The sequence below is a fragment of the Camelus bactrianus genome, chromosome 12, assembly GCF_048773025.1.
Source record: "Camelus bactrianus isolate YW-2024 breed Bactrian camel chromosome 12, ASM4877302v1, whole genome shotgun sequence".
Classification (NCBI taxonomy): Eukaryota; Metazoa; Chordata; class Mammalia; order Artiodactyla; family Camelidae; genus Camelus; species Camelus bactrianus.
In genome coordinates, this window is record NC_133550.1 from 65,465,971 (window position 1) to 65,490,261 (window position 24,291).

General features: G+C 55.0%; 1 protein-coding gene across 1 annotated transcript in view; it reads left to right on the top strand.

Annotated features, from left to right (window-relative positions):
- The window catches only part of MPPED1 (metallophosphoesterase domain containing 1), a 59,087-nt gene extending 39,365 nt beyond the window's left edge, over positions 1-19,722 (top strand). The window contains exons 4-6 of the mRNA XM_010960182.3: positions 12,578-12,693; positions 15,255-15,368; positions 17,347-19,722. Coding sequence (XP_010958484.2) covers positions 12,578-12,693; positions 15,255-15,368; positions 17,347-17,465 — 349 coding nt within the window. The 3' untranslated portion in view covers positions 17,466-19,722. The remainder of the gene's footprint in view (positions 1-12,577; positions 12,694-15,254; positions 15,369-17,346) is intronic.
- Positions 19,723-24,291: the final 4,569 nt, after the last annotated feature.

Sequence of the window (24,291 nt, forward strand, 5' to 3'; positions counted from 1 at the left end):
TGGGTACACTGGGGGCTGCACAGGGCTTCCCGAGTCTCAGCAAGAGAGCAGAGGCCAGAGGCTGGGCTGCCAGGCCGGGCTGGTGGCTGCTGTGGTGGGTGGTGGCCATTACTTGGGGCCCAGTGCTCAGTAAGTCACAGCTCCCTCAGCCTGTAGCCCTATGTCCTCAACCCGTGGGGACCTGACACATCACACCCAAGGCCTGGAAGGGACACAAGGCTTATATGGACAGAACTGACGCTCAGTGATGCTTGTACCCCAGACCCAGCACACCAGAGATGTCCCCCCTGCCCTGACTCTCTCCACGTCTGACCTTGGCAAGTCATGACGTCCCTCTGAGCCTCTGTCTTGCATCTGGGCAAGGGGGCACTGGCCCACCAGGGTCCTCTCTGTGGTGTCCCCAGGTGAGGTCACACAGGGGAAGTGGCACTAACCAGTCCCCAAGAAGGGAACCTCGTGGCCCGGCTGCCGACTGCCTGCTGCGTGGGGTCTGCCCCACGCACAGCGGGCTGTCGAGTTCAGGCTGGGCGAGCTCAGCCAGCCGCCTGGGCATATGGCAGCTCATTAGGAGGGGACGGACAGCAAGGCTGATGGTGGTTATTATTAAATTCAGATGTTCAGGGCTTTCCTCTTCTCTTTCCTGTGCCCTTAACATAATGACGAGCACGTGGAGAGTTCAGTAGCATCGTAACACCAGCAGGCGGGGACCAGGGATCATGTAAGCCATTAGCCACGAGTGATCTAATGTCAGTGGCATCTGGGGTGTGTGGGCAGAGCTGACCCAGGCCGAGGGGCAGACCTGTTCTCTGTGGTCCTAGAAGGCAGAGCAGAGACACAGAAGACGGTGACAAGAGGCAGGTTCTCACCAGTGTGGAAGACCATTCCGTAGGCAGGAGCCCAGAGGCGAGGCAGTGTGGCCTTACTGAGTGATGAGCTGCCCGTTACAAGAGGCATGCAAGCGGAGGTACCCTGTGGTTGGGCCTGGTGTCCTCTCAGTACCAACCCCCCCACTTAGAGGGCCACTGTCCCCCTGCCGGACGCTGATGAAGCCCTGTAAGCAGAGGGATGCTTGAGCCTGCTCTTGGGGAAGACCTTCTGGTGCCAGACTCAGGAGGACAACTGTGTGACCAGGGTGGCCTTGATGTCGAGGACCCACCAAATCTAACTGGGAGGAGGGAGCAGACAGCAAACTCATGGTTACCATGATAGCCTTTTCTCTAAGTGTTACCGCCGGGAGATGCTCTGCTGCCGAGACCGGTGGCTCAGATTTGAATGGTTCTGACTTCTCATTAGGCACACACTCTGAGGCCCACGGGGACCATCAGGGCTCTGGTGACCCAAGAATGAATGCGGCCTGGCTCTGCCCTGGCAACAGGACACCATTACCAATCCCATTTTGGAGGGGTCGGTGAGAGGCAGAGAGAGAATAATTTTTTAATGAGTATGTCCGATGCAGTATTTTGAATGTACTTATACTAAAAAAAATTATTTATTGTTTGTCCGAAGTTCAAATTGTATGGGGCAAGCTGTGTTTCATCCGGCCCCCTCACCCCGAGATGGTAGGTCCTGCCTGCTTTTTGAACTTTATGAAAATGGACTCAGGTGTTGTACCGTGTCTGCTTCTTACAGTCAGTATTATGTTTGTAAGATGTTTTCCGTGCCATCGTGGCAGTTGTGGTTGGTTCTTTCCTCCTTGTTGTGCAGGATTTCCTCGTGTGAATACATCACGGTTTATTTATCCATTCTGTCCAATGCCAAACTCCCCTGCTTTGGGGCTATTATAAATAATACCGCTGTGAGCATTTTACATGTCTCTTCGTGCACACAGATGTATACTCCTGAGCGTGTGTGCCCGTGCCCGCGCGCGCACGCACGCCCCCGCCCCCAGGAGCGGAGTGCTCAGGTCACACGCTGTCCAGCTCTTCAGCAGAGGCTGTGCCGGCTTCCCCCCCCAGCAGCAGCGCTCGCCTCGCCTCCTTGCCAGCGCCAGGTATTACAGGGCGTGTGCATTGTGTCCATCTGGTGGCCGTCTTGGTGTCTCGATGTCTCTTTTATTTGCATGCCCTTGAAGCCCGCAAGGTTGAGAATCTTGAATTGGCCGCTTGGGTTCCTTCCTTTGCGAAGGGCGCAGGTCTTTCGCCCATTTCGTAGAGTGACTGGGTTGCCCGCCCGTTCCGTGTGGGGCCACAGGGACTCTCTGCGCATTCCGAATGAAGCCCTTCATCAGATGGCATGTCTCGAGTGGCTTGTCCTCCTCTGAGCCGCCTCTGCCCTCTCTCGGCAGTGCTTTCAGGTGACCAGAAGGTCTCAGTTTTGGGGCAGCAGATGAATTAAGTGTTTTTCTTTGTGGTAAGTGCTTTCGGTGTCCTCTTTAAGAAGTCCCTCCCCTGAAACCATGAAGCTGTTTCCATATTATCTCCCCGAATCTCTGCTGTGCTGCCTCTTCTGTGGGGGTGTTGGGTCCGCCGGCACTGACTGTGTCGATGGGGTGAGGTCGAGATCCTGTTGTGGGTCTTCCCACCTGTTCTGGCACCAAGTGTGGAAGTCGGTCCTTCCTGGCTGCTATGTGGCCCCCTCACCTTACACACGGGGTCTGGGGCCGGACTCTTCTCCTGCTCCGCCAGTCCACTTAGCTCCAGGACCACACTGCTCTAAATACCCTGGCAACCGATTCCTTTCCTGTGTCTTTCCCCGACTAGAACAGGCGAGGCTCCAGGAGAGCAGGGACCGGAGTCTGTCTTTGCGGACTCCACTCCCGCGGAGGCTCTGCCACCGCATCCTGGTCTAGGCCAGTGCTGAAGGGGTGAGAGCCGTGTCCCCATGCCGCCCCCTCCCAGGGCACTGTGACTTTCTAGAAGTCATCTCTGGTCCCCTCAAATGCAGCCTCGGCGCTGAGCCTTTGCTGAGAGCAGCTTAGAGGAAGGGGGCAGGAACCAACCACAGAAGAAGAGGAAGAACTCAGCTGTTACAAAATCCTAAGTGTTAAAAAAAATTCCGTATACATACCGTATTCATTTATGGGTTTTGGATGCATTTTTTGTTCTCATTTAACTGAAAACGGCCTCGATTTAAAAAAAAAAAAAAGACTGAGGGAGGGAGTGAAATTGGCACGAGCTAGTCCATCTGGTCTAATTACTCCTGGTATTTTGAAAGAAGGCATCTGAACCTGCTGAGACAGGAAACTTTGAGAAGTGGCGGCCTGGCCGCTGCTGGGCGTCTGGGTGCCTGCGGGCAGGGCTGGGCCTTGGGGCCAGGCACGGCCACCAGGGGTGCCCTGCACTTCTCTCCAGCGTCCAGACGCCCCAGGGACCAGCTCTCTCCAAACAGCCAGGATGTGCAGGGCTCCAACACACTCCCTGGCGGGCGGGGCCCCTCTGAGTGACCTCACGTCAGGATCTTGGCTTCTGTGAAATGACAGTGGGTCAGTCCCCTTATAGGTTACTCTTAGGATTCAGGGAGGTTGTGTGTAAATTGCTTGGCACACAGTAGGCATTCGATACGTGGTGGTCCCACTCACCCCCAAACCTCCCCAGCTACTGCCTCGACTGCCCAGAGTGGGAGGTGAGGGAGAGCAAGTTGTTTACGTGCAGCCTGGAGGGGGTGTTGCAGGCAGGGGCTGGGCGGCCCCCAGGCGAGGCTGGATGTGGATTCTCGTGTGAGCCTTTGCCATCCTTCCCTTCCCTTCCCTGTGTGCACACTGCAGGCCTACTGGGGGTACTGGGGGTGCTGGTGGTGCGGTGGGGAGTGGGGGAAGGCAGGAACTGAGCAGCCTGGGAACTTTAAACCCATGCCCTGAAGGTGCTTGGGGTCTGCCTGTGGGTGTGCTCGCAGTGGTCCCGGAGGCTCTGCGCTTTTCGCTGCTGCGGCTGCTCGAATCTTCACAACCACCAACGAGATCGAACTCTGTTCCCATTGTACAGCCGGGAAGACTGAGACCATGACTTGCTTAAAGTCCCATGGTAATGGGAGCCCAGCTGGGCCTGGATGGAAGAGGTGCTAACATGCTTTTTAAAAAACTTGATAAAATACATCTTTTAGAGAAAAAAGAATAGAGGATGAAATAATGAACTCCTAGCTTTTCCCTGGCTTTCAGCATCTCTCACCAGAACGTGGTCGAGGTCCTAGGAACAGGGTGCTGGTGGGGCGGGATCCTGGCGAGGCCAGCACCTGAGGCAGCCCACCCGCGCCCACCGTCCCCGCCGCGGGCAGATGCTGGCGGGTGACCACGGTGAGCCCAGTTTGGACGGCTGCCCCCGAGCTGTCCTCTGGACCCTCGGCCCTTCCTCTTGGCTCTGCGTGAGGAATGGGTGGCTCTGGGACCCAGTTCAATCACCTTACCCTTTGCTCTTTCTGTTACGAAAATCTTTTTAATCTTAAAAAGTGCTCATTTTTCAATCTCTCTCCAATAATCCTCCAAGGTGTTTGGGCTGCTGTAATTTTGGGTTGCACGCGCACGTTCTGCAAGGCTCTGCCTGGGGAACCCTGAGCATCCTGGTTTGGGGCGCCTTTCAGAGAGGGTTTGTCCACCCCAGTCTGTGGGTGCTTACAGCCAGGGACCCCTTCCCGCTTCTTTCTTGGCTCAGAGTTTCCTGGGCCCGCGGGCTCACGGCTGAGGGGACCCAGGTCAGGGGTCTGGGAGGCTTCCCTCTGGCGGAAGCATCTGCCTCCCCGGGGTCCACTTTCCCCCAAAGCCCCCTGGGGGCCTAGCTTCGCGGTCGCAGCCCCTGCTAACCACCGAGTCCTCCTCTCTTGTTGCCTCATGGCCTCGAAGACTCGCACTCCTGGGTCCAGCGGCTGGCAGTCCCCGCGTCCAGCGGTGTGCTTACATTTGCCCTGCACGTCTAGGTGGTTTCAGTGTGAGGTGGTGGCTTTGCTCTGCTCAGGCAAGGGACGTGAGACTTTGCCTCCCCTTCCACACCTGAGGCCCGCATTCAGCACCCTTCCCGGAGCTGCTACACAATTGCCCCACTCGGTCTGACATTTAACCTCAGCAGGGCGAGGCCGGATTGTTTTTGTCCCCATTTTACGGCCGGGTGAAGGGAGGCGTGGGCAGGTAAAGCGACCGGCCCAGGATCTCAGCCACAGGGAGATGCAGTGCCGGACCCCCGCCCAGGCGCCGGACTGGGGCAGCTCCACGCAGCCTCTCTGATTCCTGTCCCTGACACGTCCCTCCCGCAGCCCCTGTCGGGCTGCAGACCCCAGACAGAGCTGGCCTTCAGGGGCCTAGATTACTGACCCCGTCAGTGACAGGTGCTCCCTGAGCCCCACACCCGGGGCCCAGCCAGGGTGGGGTGAGTGAGCCCCAGGGAGCTGTGAGCCGGAGCATCACAGAACCTCAGTGGTATTTCCCTCCCTTCCCTGCCTTGAGCCCAGATCAACTTGGGAACAGCCTGTGTCTGTTCAAGGGGAGCTGTGAAGCCTGCCTCTTGGGCTGACGGCGAGCCCCACCCCTACCTGCGATGGCGACATGACGGGCTTGGGAGGGTCCCCGAGGGACCCAGCAGTGTCCTCACCTGTAGTCCTGTTGCTGCTCACTGCTCTTTCCTTCCAATGCCGGATCTCACACTCGCCAGCCTTCCATGTGGCTGGCAGTGGACGAGTTTTGATGGGGGGAAAAATCCTCACGGTCTGGCCCCACCCTGTGCCACCTCTGCACACACACGCACGCACGCACACTTGCATGTGCACACACACAACTGAACACATGACCCCCATACCACTTGTGCAATACACATGCACACACATACACACATGCACACACACACCACGTGCACACACACACTTTCACGTGCACGCACACGCATTGGGTCTTCTCTCATACACTCACACACAGCCTCCCTCTCTCTCTCTCTCTCACACACACACACACACACACACACACACGGGATTTCTCTTCCACCCCTTTCTTGTCTTATCTTTCTTGATTTCACATTGCTGTTTTCTTTATAGCAGTCCCCTCAACACACACATGCACCCTCTTCTACATGAGATTAATGTTTGAAACGAATCATCTGCCTTCTCCCCGCCGCAGAGTCCCAGCGAAACAAAAGATGAATGATTCTGCACATCGGAAGGGTGGGGGGAAATTAATTAGGAATGACAAAGGACCCCATTCTTTGGTTCCACTTATCTTGCTGCTGGCTTGCTGTTAAGTGTGTGCCGGGCAAGGTGTGTGATTGACAGTCCTGGGGATGTGTGTCAGCTCCTCCCGGTCCTGTTCCGGGGGGTGGCAGCCTTCTGCCCCACCGGGTGGGTGGAGCGGGTACCCTGCTGCAGCGGTGTTTCCCCCAGACTCCCCCTCGGCTCCCCAGTCCGGAAGATGCAGAGAGAAGGAGCCAGACAAAACTGTCTCCATCAGAGCTGGCAGGCAGCAGTGGAGGCTTGGATTGTGGGAGGAGGCAGAGGAAGGGAAGTGCCCCGGAAAGCCTGGCCTTTGGGGGAAGGGGTGCTGGGGCAGGAAGAACAAGCGATTAAGGTCAAGATAGTGTTTGGCCTGGAGCAGGAGAGGGAGTGGACCTGGTCAGGCTTGTCTGAGAGCTCAGGGGCGGCTGCTGGGAGGAGAGGCCACTGCCCGGCTCAGACTTCAGCTTTCACCCCGTAGAGAGAGAGGTGGAAGTGAGAGGTCACCTGGCCCAGGGTGGGAGGCCACCGTGAGAGGCTGTCCCCTTCTACCTGGCAGGGCAGCCACCCTCACCCCTCACCCTGGGGAACGGGCTGCCGGGGGAGGCAGGGAATGACCCCCGAAGGCGACAAGTCAGGATGAAGCTGAGGGTGTGAGCATCGCCTCTGGGCCTCATCTGTGAAATGGACACACGATTCCCTGGGAAGGTCACAGGAGGGTCAGAGAGCGCGGGAGGCTCAGCAGATGGCGAGAGTTTTGGTTCTGGTTCTGGTTGTGGGGCTTGGGGCTTCTTGACTTCCGGGCGCTCTGGGGAAGGCTCCTGCTGGGAGGGTGCAGGGAGGAGATGGTTAATACTTAGTTCTTCCCACCTGCCTGCCTGCCAGGTGGAGCACCTGTCGGTTCATTCTATCATTCATTCATTCATTCATTTACTCTTGCACACTTTGTCCAAACCCTCCCTGAGGCCCAGCCATCTGTTGGATGGGGGGATTCAGGGGTGATTTGACTCAGGCCTGCCCTGAAGGAGCCAGTATAAGGGCACTCAGAGTGGGGAAGGTCACGTGTGCTTGGGGTTGGAGGTGATCAGGGGAAGCTTCCTGGAAGAGGTGACCTTTGATCCAGGCCTTAACGAATAATGGCTGGAACAGCACGAGCAAACACCCAGAAGTGAGGAAAGGCTGGGCTGTGTTCAGGAAACAGGATTGTTGTGGCTGGTGGGTGGTGAACTCACTGGGGAATCTGAGCAGGACAGTCCAAAAAGTGGGCTGAAGCAGAGCCCAAGGGCCAGGCCATGAGGTCTGGGCTTGTCCCGGAGGTAATGGGGAGCCATGGAAGGTTTTGGAGTAGAAGAGTCACGGGGTGGATGAGAGGCAGGGCACCAGGAGCCAGAGTCATAGGCAGTGTCCTCCCTGTACAGCCAGACTCAGAGGGTGGCAGGCAGGGGACATTCAGGAGCTGCTCAGAGGGACAGGCAGGCAGTTGCCACTGAAGAGGGAGAACCGTGGCCCAGCCACCCCAGGGGGCTCCTCTTCGGGTCAGCTTCCCACTGAGCGCAGGATGCAGGAGCCAGGAGCCCTGGGCCAGGTCCTTCTTGCCTCCTGTGTGTCCTCATGCACGTCACTTGACTTCCCTGTGCCATCATTTCCCCATCTCTGCACTGGGGGCCTCCTGACGTCTTTGTCTTGAGGATCAACTGAGCTAAGGTGTGACAGTGGTTGGTAAAGTGGGGTTTATGGAGGGAGACGAGGCAGGACTCCTGGCCCTCCTGTCGTAATTCTGGGACTGAAGCAGAGAGCACTAGCTGCGGAATCTGCTCTCTGGGTTTGAGTCCTTGTTGTGCCACTTGGTTACCAGGTAACCTTGGGCAAGTCTCTGAACCTCTCTGCACTTCAGTTTTTGCATCTGCGAAATGAGGCAGTGACGATAGTTGCCTCTCAGGGTGGTTGTGAGGACTGTGGGCTCATGGAGAGCCTTGGAGCTATGTCTGTGTGGTGTCCCCCCGGTGACGCCCGTGTGTCCCCTCAGTTCCCCCTTGGCATCCTCCTCCCCCCCGCCCTCTGCCCTGGCCTGGTGCACCATGGGATCCAGCTCTACCCAGCGGCACCCCGGGCTCCTCCACCCCCACACCCCAGCATGCCTGGGAAATGGGGCCCATACTCCTGACTAATTGAATGGCCCCTGGTACACCCCATCTCCAGGGGCTGTGCGCTTACCTGGGGAGATAGAAAAACCGGAGCAGGGCAGGCTGTGCTTCAGCTGTTTTCTGCAGACGAGTATCGCCCCCCTCCTGTCTGCCGTTAGGGAACCGGGAATTCACGCTTCAGGGGGAGACCATTTAATGATTGGCCACGAGGAGGTCATTTATATTGGCTAAGCGGGCCTAATTAGACTGGATTCGAAGGTTACCATAAGCGCACAAAAAAGCTGTTAAGGGGTTAACCTCTGAGAGATTACATTGTATTCAGCGCTCTGTTAAAGTTTGAATTAATTTTTCCCATGGGTTTGTTCACATTCTAATTTTCAACTAAATGAGACATCTGTTTCAGAAAAGGAAAATTTGCTCTGGTTGTCATGGCAACTATCATTCTGTAAGAAAATTATTCCAATGGTTACTTTAGAACAGAAAGACAGAAATTCAGGACATAAAGCTGCCTCCTGTCGCTCAGTGGGAATTCTGATCCATCCGACCTCCTTGGGGTCTGTGATGTGTCCTGGACGGTGGGTGGACACTGGGGCTCCTGGCCCTCAGGGCAGTGAGACTGGGTCCAGGCATTAGCTGCTCTGGGGACAGGGATCGGGGCTCTGGCAGCTCCCAGCCTCGTGTCCCAGGCATTCGTGGGTCTCAGACCACAACTGCCCCCAAGGTGGGTGGGGGACAGGCTCCTGCGAGGACAGACCCTGTGAGCCGCTACCTCCCCGTCCACTGTCTGGAAACTTTGGCAGCCGTGCACTTCACCTCTGGCCCCAAAGGGTCCTGCTGGCCAAAAAGAGAGGGTCAAGTGACCAAATGAAGGACTCCAGGGGCATCTGGCCAACTTCACCTTCAGAAAGGGCCAGGGTCCCCCTGTCCCTCTGGCTCTTCTTTGCATAGCAGGACCTGAATGGACGTCATGCAGGAGTGGCCAGAGGCTTTTCCAGATCCTGTGGGTCAAAGGCCTGTGGGGAGAGAGGTCACCCCCAAGGGTCGTCTCTCCCACTGCTCCAGCCCATTCCTGGCCCCTAGTGAGAAAGGCATCCCCCCGGCCAGCAGGCTGTCCTGAGAAGCATCTCCTCTGGACACTTCTGTGCATGACTTGACTCTTTCTGCTCCCCCGAAATTTCAATACAGGTTGGAACACCCCCCTTTCCCAGTGAAGAGCTCCTGCGTGTCTAGAGGCATCTTCATGGTGGGGGCACAGTTTAATCCTTTTAAGCTTCCTCCCACCCACCCTCTTTCCCTTCCCTCTGCGTTGAGCAGTGGGGTACAGCCTCAAGCAAGAAGGCCCCCCATCATGGGGTAAGACCTGGGGCCATAGGTAGCATTATCCCATTCTACACGGTGGGGAGAGGCTGGGAGAGCTGCAGCATCACACCCAGGGGCAGAGCCAGGGTGTCTGATGCCAACTTCTCTTGAGCAGCCTCTCTGGGCATCCCCAGGGACAGGGCGGAGTCCGGCTTCCCAGCATTTGAGGTGATGTGTTTCCAAGAATCACAACCACGAAGGTGTATCTTCGGGGAGACGTCACCCCCAGAGGATGGCTCATTAGTGCCGGAAGGGGAAGGTGGTGCAGGCAGAGGCTCACATGGGGCAGCTCCTGGGGGTCTGTGGAGTCTCTGGTGGATTTCTGAGTGTCTTTTCCAAAAAGCCACCACCCCTGGCTGTGGCTCATGAGAACTAACAGACGCCTTCCCTCCACGCTGATGAGGCCTCATCCCCTCTTGTAAATATTTGATTAGGTTTTTGAAAAATGGATGCTATGTTTGGAAGGCAGCCCCAGAAAGGCGTTGCTCATTTTCTTGTAAGCTGGTGGGTCTGTGAGCTCCTGGGAGGACCACTGGGCTTGGCTGCATGAGCAGCTTCTAGGCTGCTGCAGCCTTCCCTGCAGTGACCCCACCCTGGCTCAGCCGATGTGGGGCTTCGAGGATGCCCAGGGTCCGAGGGCTTCAGAAATTGCAGAGCTCTGATCTCAGTATGTTAAGACTGTCAACTGTTTTTGTCCAGGAACTGGTAGGAAAAGCTTTTTTTTTTTTCTTCTTCAGCATTGTGACTCAGTTCACCCTTCTGTGGGTGTCTATTTAAATACAAATATATTTAACTAAAGTATCCTTTTCATGTTATGATATACTCTGGTGTTTCCTATCCTTTTTCCTTTCCTTTTTAAAAAATGCTGTTTGACCCTTCAAAATGCAGTTTGAAAAACCCTGCCCTAGGCCACAGGTTTTTCATCCAGGTTCCATGGGTGGGTTTCAGGAGGGATCCATAATAATGATAGTGATGGTGGTGATGATGGTGATGATGGGTATGATGATGGTGGTGATAAAGGTGTTGGGGATGATGATGGTGATGATGGTGGTGATGATGATGGTGGTGATGATGATGGTGGTGATGATGATGGTGGTGATGGTGATGATGGTGGTGATGATGATGGTGGTGATGATGATGGTGGTGATGGTGATGATGATGGTGGTGATGGTGATGATGGTGGTGATGATGATGGTGGTGATGATGATGGTGGTGATGGTGGTGGTGATGATGATGGTGGTGATGATGGTGGTGATGTTGATGGTGGTGATGATGATGTGGTGATGGTGATGATGATGGTGATGATGATGATGGTGGTGATGATGGTGGTGATGATGGTGGTGATGATGGTGATGGTGGTGATGATGATGGTGGTGATGGTGATGATGGTGGTGATGATGATGGTGGTGATGGTGATGATGGTGGTGATGATGATGGTGGTGATGTTGATGGTGGTGATGATGATACTAGTTTCCTTGGGTTGTATAACTAGTGACTACAAACTGTGTGGCTTAAAACAACAGGAATTTATTCTGTCACAGTTCTGGAGGCTGGAGGTCTGAAATAAAGGTGTCACCAAGATTAGTTTTTGCTGACGGCACTAAGGGGAGAATCTGTTTCATGCTTCTCTCCCAGCGTCTGGTGGTTGCTGGCAATCTTCAGCATTCCTTGGCTTGTAGACACGTCACTCCAACACTACATCCAATGTTACGTGACCTTTATCTCTCTGCGTCTCCATGTTTTCACATGACCCTCTTATAAAGACGCTGGTCATTGGATTAGGGCCCACAGGTATGACCTCATCTTGATGACATCTGCAAAGACCCTATTTCTAAATAAGGCCACATTTACAGGTTGTGGGGTAATCCTTCAATGTGTATATTTTGGGGGGACACAGTTTGACCCACAACAGTGGTGGTGATGATGGTAATAGTGGTGATGATGGCAGTAATGATGGTAATGGTAGTGATGGTGGTAATGGTGGTGATGGTGATGATGGAGACTTTGCAAATGCTGAAGTGCTGTGTTAATGAGCGGCTCTTACAATGACTGAGGCCTGAGGGATGATTCTTAGTTGATACTTAGTTGCAAATGAAAACCCAGTTCAGGTGGCTTTCTCTCAGCCCATCTAACTGAGAAGTGCAGGGGTGCGGTGGGTGTCTGGTACGGTTTGATCCAGCTGCTCCTCTCCACATGCTTCAGCCATCTCCCTTTGGGACAATTTAATAGGTGCTGACAGCTCCCAAGGCAAGAAGCTCACTGGTTTATATGCAGGGATGACAGCATTCTTCTCTCTCATCATTGAAAGAAACAGTTGTTGAATTCCCTCCAACTAGAAGGATCTAGGCCACATGCTCACTGTTCAGCCAGTCGAGGGGAATGACCTGCATTGATCAGTCTAGGTCTGGGTCAGGCAACAGGTTGGGATTCTGTTAACTGGCCTAGGTCACCCAGCCTTAATGCTGAGGGTGGACTCAGCCCCGTGGAGCCCCTGCTGGGAGCTCTGGGCGGAAGCAGGAATGAGCATCCTCCACCTGGGACCCACTGTCTCCTGGCTGGGGCTCCACCTGCCCCCACTGTGGGACGGAGGATGGAGGAGCATCTTCCCACGGCGGGGGACAGGTGAGAATGTCCTTGTCTGGATTTCCTCAGAAGGGCTTGGAGCAAGAGAGGTCTTTGTCAGACGTTGATTTTTTTTTTTTTACTTTGATTTTAAAAAATTACATAAATAAAACTTGTTCATCACAGACAAAAGAAATTACGGTTAAGCAAGAGGAAAAAGGCTGGTCAGTATCAGGCTGAGTCCAGGCAAATCCCCACCTTTCCTTGCATTTGAGTTTCTGGGTATCAGGCTGGTCCTGGTGGCCGCTTGGCTCTGTGGCCTGCTCCTCCTGCCCCGTCACGGCCCCGCCCTCTTGGTGGCCCTCTCTGAACCCGCTGCTCTTCTCCCACAGGCAGCCCTGGTTCTATGGATGGGGTTTTAACCTCCCGCGAGGCCAAGCGCTGCTCGAGAAATGGAACCTCATTCCCGAAGGCGTAGACATCCTGATAACCCACGGACCACCGCTGGGTAAGAGTCAGCTGTCCCCAGCTCACTGTCCCCCTTACTCCCCGAGCACCTGCTGTGTGCTGGGGGCTTGATTTGTTACCTGGTGACGTCAGAATCAGCTGCCCCGTTTCCACACATGGGACCTTGGAGCTCAGGGAGGTCAAAGGGAAGGCAAGGCCCTTGACTCTCCAGACCTGAGTCCTGGGGGCGGAATCCCACCAAGGTCACTCTCACCAGGCCCCATCCCGTGCACCCCGACCCCATCAGACCCCACACATCCCAACAGTCCCCAGGGCCTGTGGTTTCTACCCTCAGCAGCTTTCCTCCCTGCCCCTGAGCCCCGACCCTGGTCTGAGCTGATGTCACCGCTCTCTTGGTCTCCACATCAGCCTGCTGGTGGTCCCATCAGGGGCTTTCTCAGTCGTCCCCTCCCCCTTTCCTCACACCCAACTTCCCGTCCATCAGCCAGTCCCCTTGATTCTACCTCCAAACTGTATTGCAGCTCTTTGCTCTTTGCTCCATCACTGCTGTCCCCACCTTGGTCCACGCCAGTGTCCTCTGCCTCTCTGATGGCCAGCATGGCTCCTCACCGGTCCCGCAGCTCTGCATCTTGCCCCTCCCAGTCGGCTCTCCTCGCAGCAGTAGGAGGGAATTCCCTGAACCGTCAGTTATGCCGTGCTATCCCTCTAGAACCCCTTGTGGCTCCCTTAGTCCTTAGAGTGAAGTCCACGTTACCAGCAGCCCAGCCCAGACTGGCTACTTCCTCCCACCACGGCCGCCACCAAACCTGCCATCACTCTGTTGGTTTTGGGGCTGGGTGGGTCCAGACGATGCTGGACCAGGGGCTCACCCGATGCGGTGCTTGCCTCCGGGGCCCCAGGCTGCTGGGCAGATGGGCACCGAATGGCCTAGCCCAGTGGGACAGGGTCGGGGATGAGGGAAGCCTGAGACAGATAGTCAGAGGAGGCCTGCAGACACTGACAGGGGAGGCTTCGGCAGTGCTTCTGCGGGCGGCAGGGTGTCCCAGGTGGGAAGGGCTGCTGGGTGAGGCCCAGCGCAGCTCCAGCGTCATCTGCTGAGATACGTGTTCAGGCAGAAGCTGTCCTGAGCACCCACGTGTGCCAGATGTCCAGCCAGCCCCTTGGGTGCCTCCCCCAGCCCTCACAAAGTGCTGACGGGAAGGCTTCCTTACCCCCGTTTCCAAATCGATGGAGCCCCGAGGCCCAGGGCCCTGACGTGGTTTGGGCATGACATGTGGCTTATTGTGAGACTCTGGGCAGGTTTTCTTGCTTCCTTCCTCCCTTGCCCGCCTCCCTCCCTCTTTCCTTTCCCCCTTCCCTCTCCCCTTTCCACCCCTCCATCCATTCCTCCAACAGCATCTTTTGGGTCCTGCTCCCTGGATGCCTCACCATGCCTGCTTCGTGCACAACACATAGCTTCTGTTTCAGGGGTGCCTGTGCGCTCAGCCCAGCCCAACCCAGTTGTTGGATGAATTGTAGAATATGGCACAGAGAGGTTAAGTGACTTGTCCTAGGTCATACAGCCATTAAGTAGCAGAGCCTAGGGCTTAAACCCAGATATCTGCTTCAAGCCTACCCCTGCCTACTTCCCACCTCTCTCCTCCTCTTCCTCTTCCTCCACGTCCTCTCTCCTCCTTCCCCTCCTTCCCTTCTTCCCTCCCTCTTTCTCTCTCTCATGACTAAGTCAAGCCCATTGCCGCCTGTCTGATTCTGGGTGGAAGCATCCGTCTTCCTCTTCCCAGCAGCTGCAGAAGCCAGTTTCTCCTGCCCACACAGAGAGGGGCTGAAGTGAGCACTAGTGGTTCGTTCGGAGTAATCAGTTATCCTTCGTTTGTGTAGCCATGTGGAAATAACAAGCAGCCACCGTATGGGGCGGCTCCGGGAGGCTGGCGGTGCGCGCAGACCCAGACGCGGGCCACGTGAGCGATGCTGCAGCGGGTGAAGAGGTTCATTTTCATGATTTTGTGATGTTAATTTAGAAAGTTTCCAATGTGGCAATCCTGCCCCCAGGCTCTGCTCTGGTCCTGGCCGCTGGGGCGCCCTTGGGCCGCACCCATCCCCCTTGGGCCTCGGTTTGCTTCTCTCTGCAGTGGGTGGATGCCAGCCTCAAGGCCACTTTGGTTTTGTTTCTGTTTTTTTAAATTGAAGTATAGTCAATTTACAACGTTGTGTTAGTTTCCGGTATACAGCAAAGTGATTCAGTTATATGTAGACATATACTCTTTTTCATTTTAGGTTATTACAACTATTGGATATAGTTCTCATTGCTATGCAGTAGGGCCACTTGGAGTGTGAATGGTCTGGGGGAGCTCACAGCTATTGGCCCCCGCCCCATGGGCCCTGTCCCCTCGCGCTCTTGTAAGCCTGGCTCTCTGTGCGGCCCTGCAGGGGACGAGGTGGGCTGCAAGGCCCCAGGCGGTGCACCTAGAGCCAGGCCGCCCTCCCCGGGGGGGGACTGAGGCAAGGCCAGTGCCCCGGCCACCATGTCCCCGATACTGCAGGGCTGCAGCCTGGGCCTGCCCGGGCCCCGTCATTGCCCTCCTGTTGTCTCTCCCTGTGCAGGCTTCCTGGACTGGGTCCCCAAGAAGATGCAGCGGGTGGGCTGCGTGGAGCTGCTCAACACGGTGCAGAGGCGCGTCCAGCCGCGGCTGCACGTCTTCGGCCACATCCACGAAGGTCAGCAGGTGGGGTGGAGGAGGGGGTTCCCGCGCCGGCTGTGCCCTGCCGGCCCTTGGGGGGGCCATCTCGCCTCCCTTGAACCCAGTCACCTCCCCGGTCTCTCAGCTAGAGGGAACTAGCCATTTCCTACACACGCTGGTAGAAGCCTTATCCACACACTGACTATCAGCTGTGGCTGCAGGGTTTGGCAGGAAGATGAAAGCAAAATCTGGCAAGACTTAGGAGTAAGTTCTGCTTCCTCGGAGCCCTGCTACTCTGCCTGGGACGTCTTCGGAGATGCCTGGGGGCTTTTTGGAGGAGGAGGCATTTGGATGTGACATGCAGGAGGCATTCGAGTTTGGGGACATGCTATGAGCTCCTTTTGGCGGGTGGCCCTGTCTCGTTGGTTACATTCCTAGGGCCTGGTACACAGTAGGTGCTTAATGAATGTGGAGTGCTGCCTGCCTGCCTGAGAGGCTCCAGTGGCACCTTCTCCTCCCCTCCCCGCCCCAGACAGACACGGCATTCTGGCTTCTGTCCTAGGGGCGGGCCTGCATGCTGTGTCCACCTTGCTGGAGTGGTAGGGGATGTCCATTCCATCTCAGGACACTGGGCAAGGTGGCTGTGAAGGTGCCTGGTGATATCAGCTCCAGGCTGACGGCCCACCCCCATGCCCCCGGCCTGTCACTGCCCCTGGGGCTTTCCTTGTCAGACCTCAGACTTCCTCACCGGAGCCTGATTTCACCCGTTTGGCAGAACCCTCCTTTTGCTCCTTTTGAACCTCTGTCCCACCTGTCCCGGGCCTCCTGGTTCCACTGTACCCTGCCAGGAAGCCCATGGGCTCCTGTAGGTCATGGGGACCAATGTGTTTTCCCCCAGGGTTGTCTCCTGCTCTCCTGAATCTCTGTCTGCTTGGGGCCAGGGCCTCTGGGCCTCACCTGTGCCTGTCCACATCAGATCACTTTCTGTCAGAAGCAAACAAGGCTCAGACCCTTCCCTCTGCAGGGTGCTGTCAGGGGCAGGAGTGATCAGACCTTTCCAGGCCCTGAGGAGCTCAGAGACTTCTGAGCAGCAAATGAGCAATCAAAGGCAGAATCTGAAAGGTCATGGGAGAGATGGACAACTTGTATGCTGTGGGATAATGATAATGACTGTCACTTTCTGGAGCCCTGCTATGGGCACGTAGTGCCATCAGATCCAAGGTTGTATGTGATCCAAACCACACCCCTGCATGATTGTACAGGCAAAATGGGGGTTCCAAGGAATGAGTAACCTGCACAGAGTGGACGTAGTGCCCCTTTGGTCTGGAGGTGATCTGAGCTGAAGGATGAGGAGGATCCTTCAAGTAGATGTGGTGGGAAGAGGGTATGATGGGGACAGAAGCCAAGAGAAGTAGGTGACAGTGATGGTGATGATGATGATGATGGTTGTGATGATGATGATGATGATGATGATGATGATGAAGGTGACATTGATGATGATGATGTTGGTGATGGTTGTGATGACGGTGATGATGATGATGATGATGATACTGGTGATGGTTTTGATGATAACGGTGATGGTGGTGATGCTGATGATAGTGACGATGGTGATGGTGATGTGCGTGATGGTAATAATGATGAGAGGATGATGATGATGGTCATGATGATGGTGATGAAGGTGATAATGATGATAATGACGTTGGTGATGGTGGTGATGCTGATGATTGTGATTGATGGTGATGTTGATGACTTCGATGATGATGTCTCATCGTGTGCTTTCCAGGCACCGGGCTGAACACTGGACATAGATCATTATCTCATTTGCTCCTCACAGCAAGCTTATCATCATCTCTATAGATGAAGAGACTAAGTTGTAGTTTCTGTAACTCATCCAGGCCATATTCAGCCCCTTGTTGGCTGCGTGCCCTCTGACTACCACATCCACCAGACCACCCTCACCAGTCCGGGTCCTGGCCTCACCGCTCAGCCCTGACAGGTGTGTGCTTACTTCCCAGGGTACGGCGTCATGGCAGATGGGACGACCACCTATGTGAATGCATCTGTGTGCACCGTGAACTACCAACCTGTGAATCCACCCATAGTCATCGACCTCCCCACACCCCGGAACTCCTGACTGCCCCTGCGGCCCCCGCCCTTCCCACCCGCATCAGCTCCATATGCCTGGCCGAGAGCACGGACCCCCAACCACCCTTCCTTCCATGCAGACAGCCCGTCCGGTTGGGGACCAGCCCAGCAGACGGGTTGAGGCCTTGGAATGAAGAAGATCACCTCCGACTCGTCAGCCTTCTGTCATCTGGAGTCAGGCCCCTGCGGGTCCCCAGCAGGGGTTCTGCACTCATTGCTAATTTCTGCGTGTACATTCCATGTGTACCTTGTTAAAGGACCTGCTAAGCTCGTGGCCCCGTCCTGCTTGGGAAATGACTGAATCTTCATCCTTCTCCGTTGGACACCCTTGTGGGTTTGGGAAGCCACGGCTCTTGGACAGATTATGGAAGTTCTCACACAGAATCTCCCTCTCACTGAGGGTCTGTGTGGCTGCAAGTCTCAGAGTTGGGGGGTGGTTGGGAGGTGTTGTAGCCTGGGTGCAGGCAGCCCTTCCTGTCCTCCCAAGGGAGAGGGGACATGCCTGCCACACGTGGAGGGCCTCCAAGGGAGCGATCAGGGACGTCTCAGGAATTCGGGCTGTGCCTGGCCAGGCCAGACAGCTGGTTGCCTCGTGTCGTTTGCCTGTCTTCTTCCTGTGGGCACTTTTGCTGATGTGGACAGTGACCTGAGCATCCCAGGCACCCTCTCAGAGCCTGGCCATGGGGGGTTGGTTCTGCAGAATGAGCCTGTTGAGGGCCCAGGACCAGCTGGCGGGTTCCCAAGTCACAGACGGCCCTGGTTCCGTGGGAGCCGCGCTGGTCTGCAGGACTCAGCTGCCTGGAGGGTCCACAGGCCCGTGCAGCCCCGCCACATGTATGCTCACGTGTGGGCGTGGGCACACCCTCACGTGCCTGCACGCGCGCGCACACACACACACACAGAGCCCTCTTCATTTAGCAAAGTGGACCTCGTGCTTCTCATCCCTGCCCTGGAACGGGCTCTGTCCCCCGATGGGGCTTCCCTCACCCCTCGGAGCCTGTCTGCGTACCCACAGCTGAGGAAGGCTGAATGGTTCAGTTGTGTTGCCCAGTATGGACCCACCCTCAGCTAGGAAGGTGGCTCGGAAGCAGAGCGGGGCCTGGGCTACGGCAGCGCCACCCGGGGGGACTTCTTTTCCTTTAAATTAGGACTGGGGGGTGGGCCACACGTCTGCAGGAGAGGAAACCAGCAGGGCCCACTTAGGGTGAGACGCACGAGGCCCGACTGGCAGCGTTAGGCTCTGCCTGTATTTAAAATTGGGGTATTTTCTTTATCATAGGTTTTTTTCCTGCATCCAATTTTCATTTTTAAAACCATTGCATTAAAACAATGTCATGTGTCTTGACCACTGAGTTTTTTGGTGTCCCCTTAAATTCTGCACCTGAGGGGAGGGTTGCTCACCCGCCCCTAGTCCCAGGCCTGGGAACCAGTATTTAATGAGCCCTTTGCAGATAAAATCTCATTTCAGGCAGTCCTCCTGCAAGATGGGTACTGCTGGCCCCATTTCAGAGATGAGATTGAGATCAGAGAGGTAAGGTAACTTGCCTGAGGGTGCACATCTCCAAAGGGGTAGAGGCAGGATTTGAACCTTGGTCTCTGGCTTCATAGCCCCAGCTTTGCTACCACCCAGAGCTCCACCCGTACAAGGCAGTGCATGGTCCAAGGCTCTTTTTTTTTCAGGGGTCATGTTCAGCTCCTGTTGGGTTCGTTATTCATAGAGGGCCCCTGGAGCCTTGGGGGATCCTATTCTCTGAGCCAAGCATCCCAGGAGACCCAGACTCCTTCCCTGCTCGAGTGGGGCTCCCCATGGGGCGCGGGGCACCATCCAGGGAGCCCAATAAGAGCACCACACTGGCCGAGGCCAGCTTCGCTCCGTGGGGTGCGGGGCTGCAGGAATCCCATTTGGCCCAAGTGGTTCCTGGTAGCCGGGGATGTTTACAGGGCCGCCGGGGCCCCCCAGACGCACGGCGTGTGTGCGCGCGTTGGGTGGAGAAGACTCCAGGCCCTTTCCGTCGCCTGTATTGAATTTCTATGCGGACCAAGAACTGTAAACTTAAAATAAATTTTTTTCCTAAGGTATCTTCAGAATATGGTGTATTTTTATGTGCAAAAGAAAAGTTATGAAGGCAGCTGTTACTTTAAAAGAAAATTCATTAAAAGTCCTCGAGGTGTGAATGACCACGGTGTGCTCCTCAGTCATTTCGGCATAACTTGATTGTGGCTGTAATTTTTTCCTCTGTCAAGCATGTCAGACAATAAAGTCTTTGTAAAAAGAAAGAGAAGTCCTCCCAGCGTCTCTTCCTCTGTGTCTCTGGGTGTCGTGTGGGGCACGCGGGGGCGGAGTGGCGTCCCCCTGGCCGAGTCCTGAGTCCTGGACAGTTCAGAGGCCGAAGACCATCCACGTGCCAGCGACTGGCATACTTCTGCTGGCTCCAGCTTCCCCAGGGGTGGGAGCACTCCAGAGGCGGCGGGCATATGCAGTTCTGTGCCCTGTCGTGTTCAAATAGCTTGAGCACCTGGTCTCCCAGAACAGAGTCCCTCAAGATGGCCTTTAGGACTGGGCTCTTGGAAGGGACAAGTTCAATTCAGCCCTTGTCAAACTACGGGTCTAGGTGTTGCCCAAGAAAAGTACTGGCAGATATAATGACTCCGGTCCCAAAGCTCCCTTTGCTATAAAAGTCCTGCACTTTTTATCCACCCATCAACCCATCGATCCATCCACCCATTTGTGCAACCATCCACTCACCTGCCCATCCATCCATCCATCCATTCATCCAACCACCATCTATCCATCTTACCACCGTCCATCCATCCATCCATCTACTCACCCACAGACCAATCCATCCACCCCACAAACATTCACTGAGCACCTCCCACGGGCCCGGCTTGGAACAGGGATGTGGCAGTGGTGGTGGTGATAGATGCAGGAGGTAGGGTTGACGAAAGATGTGTGTGGGGGCGAGAGTGAGGGACAGCCAGCTCTATTCTGCGCCCTCCAGTGACTGCCACTTCGCATCAGAAATGAGAGCAGTTATAGCTCAAGGCTATTTTGGAGCTGGAGGTGACCAGGGCAAGTTAAAACGCCACAAGGCTTGCTGTTCTTGGCTGGGTTTCAGCTGCTTTTCTTGAATAAGTGCTACTCGGGTTCTTGCAAATCTTTGGTTAACTTCTAGAATTCTGAAAAAGTTGATTCTAACCATTTTTGCCAGTTTTCTTGTTGCTTTTTTGGAGGAGAGAATTTTCAGAGGTTCTCACTCTTTCAATTTTGCTGATTTCACCTTTACGATTCCATTTTATCTCCTGTATTGACTTATTATTTATAACTTTTGAAAGTACACATAACCTAACTTTAAAGATACACATACATGCATCTATCTGTCTGTCAATCTCTAATATACATACATTGCCTGGTCCAGCTGGTTTCTTTTCTCTGTAGGTTAGGGTCTTGCACTAATTTTGGAAAATTCCCAGCCATTATTTATGCAAGTATTTCTTCTGCCCAAGTTCTCTTTCTTCTTTTTAGTTTCCAATTATGTACATGTTAGGCCATTTTATGTTCTCCCACATCTCTTTGATATTTTGTTTTCTTTCCCCCACTCTTTCTTCTCTTGGCATTTCACATGGGGTACAAGTTATGCATCTGTCTTCAAGGTCGCTCATTGTTTCCTAGTTTGCGTAGAGCCTTCTGACGAGTCGGTCAAAGGCAATCACTCTCTCTGCTGCTGTGTCTTCATTTCTAGCATTTCCATTTGATTCTTCCTTACAGTTTCCATCTCTCTGCTAGAAGTTCCTATCTGATTATGTGTCTCGTCTGCTTTTTCCACTAGAGCTTTAACATATAAATTGGTTAATTTGAATTTCCTTTCTGATGGTTCCAAAATCTGTGTGATACCTGAGTCTGATGATTACTTCGTCTCTTCAGACTGTTTTTTTTTTAATTGCCAATAATTTTAAGTTGGAAGCTGGACATTTGTAGAACAGGGGTCAGCAAACTTTTCCTGTAAAACAGCAGGTGGAAACGATTTTAGGCTTTGGAGGCTCCACACAATCTATTGTTTCTCGCCCTTCTTGTTCTTGTTTTTTCTCCTCCGCCAACCTTTTAAACATGTAAAAATCATCCTTAGCTCACAGACTGTGTAAAGATAAACCACAGGCCCCTACGTGTCCGCTGGCTGTGGTTTGCTAACTTCTGATACAATAGGACAGTAGATACTGAAGTAAGTATTTTTTACGGTTCAAGAAGAATCCGTCTTTCTTTCTGCTAGGACTTTATTGTGGGGCTGGGGTTAATCCTGCAAGGAGCTGGGCTGCCTTGAAGTTTGCTCCCAGCTTCTGTGGGGTCTTCCTTTGTGCTGCACCCCAAAGACATGGGCTCCTGGGACTCTCTGAGCTGTTTCCCCTTTTATTTTGCTTGATGATTGTCGGTGTGGGGTGGAGGACGGGGATGGGGGTTTCTCCGAGGTTCCTACTCAGCCTCAGTGGCAGCAGCGCTGTGAGCCTTCACAAGTGCCACCCCCCACCCCCCAGCAGTGTAATACTGGGCTTCGCCCCCAGGGGCAGAGCCTGTTCAGTTCTGCCCCCTCACCTGCTGTTGGGCTCTGACCAGTGCCCTCGGGCTACGGCTTTGTTGTCCTTTTCCCTGCCTGTGGCGCTTTCTGCTCCCTTCCAGGGATGGGGAGATGGCCCTGGCAGTTGCAGCAGTGGCTGCTGGTATCCGCCCCCAGCCGCACCACGGGGGAGACGGGAGGGAGGCTGCCTTCTCTGGACTCTCCCTGATCTCTGTGAGCGCCTGGTGTGGTTCCTAGGGGAAGCAAACACTCTGTGTCGGGGGCCCCTCGAGCCTTCACATTCTGGCCCACATTTGGTTTTGGGCAATTTGTTAAAAATTTCCAGCTGAATCCTATTCCTGGCTTAAATGGTGTTTTATGGCGTCTATCCCAGGTAAGCAAACGCTTGGGCCCTGTTTCTCCCTGCTGCTTCTCCCCGCAGGCATCTATCTCCAGATTTTAGTGACTTGGTGGTGGTGAACTCCTTTCTCAGAGGGTTTAAGGAAAGTTGTTGATTTGCATTTTGTGCAGCTTTTCTCTTGTGGTTCAGGTGGGAGGGCTGCTCTTTCCAGCTCTCTGTGTCTCGAAGCCAAAAACCACAGGTGCTTCTCAAGCCTCTGATGTGTCCTGCTTACTACTAGCTCATTGGCCAAAACAAGTCACGTGGCTGTGTGTGGCTTCAAGGAGTGGGGAAAAGACATCATTCAGAGATAGGAACTTCAAGGTCAAATACATGAAGGGGAGACAAGTGGGGCCATTTGCTCTCATATGAGGAGTCCCACTGGGGTGGACAAACAGGCACTCAGTTCTTTCAGCACAGTGGGATCCAGAGGTGACGGTGCTCCCAACTGGGTTAGGCTCTGGGAAGCCTGCCTAGAGCTGAAGATTGCTGATCAGGATACAGAGGCTAAGGAAAGAGACGAGGGAGGGAACAGGTGGTCCCATCTGGGAGGTGCCGCTGCCTTCAGGCAGTGGCCCAGCCCTCTCAGCCTCCTGGCTTTGACTTTGAGGGCCCTGGGCCAGCCTGTCCCTCAACCCCCTGCTGAAAGCCTGTCCTGAGGTCAGCTCCAGGCATCGGGCCAGGGCTCTCCAGGCTTCCATAGACCCAGGGCACCCCCGATCGGCCCTCACCACTCCTGTCTCTTTCGATTGTCTTTTGACCTACTGTCCAGGGGCTCGAGGAAGCAGGTCTATGTTTGACTCGTGGGGCCAGGCACAGACTGATGGGTTGCCAGGCCCGGGGAAAGCAGGGGTTGTCTTCATTCCACAGATTCAGAAATGGAAGCTCAGAGAGGGAAATTGCACAGGGGCCGGGGGACAAGTAGTGGGCAGCTGGACACCCTGACCCTCAGCCCAGCACCGCTCTCTTGACTCAGGCTGAAGGGTCCAGGCACTGGGAAAGCAGCTGCCCCACCTCTTCTGGAGTTTACGGAGTGGGTGGCTAACAGCCCACCCACCTGCTCGGAGGCTCTGCTAACTCTGAGAGAAAGCCCCACGGCAGAGCCAAGCTCCTTCCTCACAGCGTCCTCTGAGTGGGGGAATGATCGCCCATTTTACAGATGTGGAAACTGAGGCTCAGGGTAAAATGACTTGGCTGAGTATCATGGTAGAGCTGGAACTCGAACCCAGTCTCATTGACACCAGAGCCCCTGTGACAATGCTGCAGGGGCTGTGAGTCCTGCTTCTGTGTCAGGATGAGCCACTTGCCTCATGAGCCCCTTCTTGACCTGGAGGCTCCCTAAGCCCCTCAATGACAGACCCACAAGGCTGCTGAACAGCACCAGATGAAATGCCTGGCTCAGCCTGGGGATGTCAGGAAAGCTTCCTGCAGGAAGTGGCTCTGTATTTAGTTTTGAAGGATAAGTGGGCGTTCCCTGAGGAGCAGGTGCAGCGTGCGGGGGTGTGTGAGAGGCATCTCAGGAAGGCTGAAGTGGGGCACATGGGGTGGGGGCTGGGCACAAGGCGGAGCCCCAAGTGCTGGGGCAGGGGCAAGAGGGCAGGGCGTCCACCGACCCTCCCCCCTTAGAAAGAGGAGCTGCTGCAGCTGAGGGCACTCCTACTTCATGGCTCCGACTTGGGGCCGGCAGAGACCACAACCCTCCCTCCCCTTCTCTCTGAATTCAGGCTGCCCGGCACCCCTTCCTCAGCAGCCAGCATCTGCCTCGTCCAAGCCCCCCCCCCCCCAGGTTCTCTGAGATCTTGGGTCCAGCCGGACCGCCTCAGCCTTGGCCCTGATGGCCCCTTTCTAGGCTGTGGGGTCTGGATGAA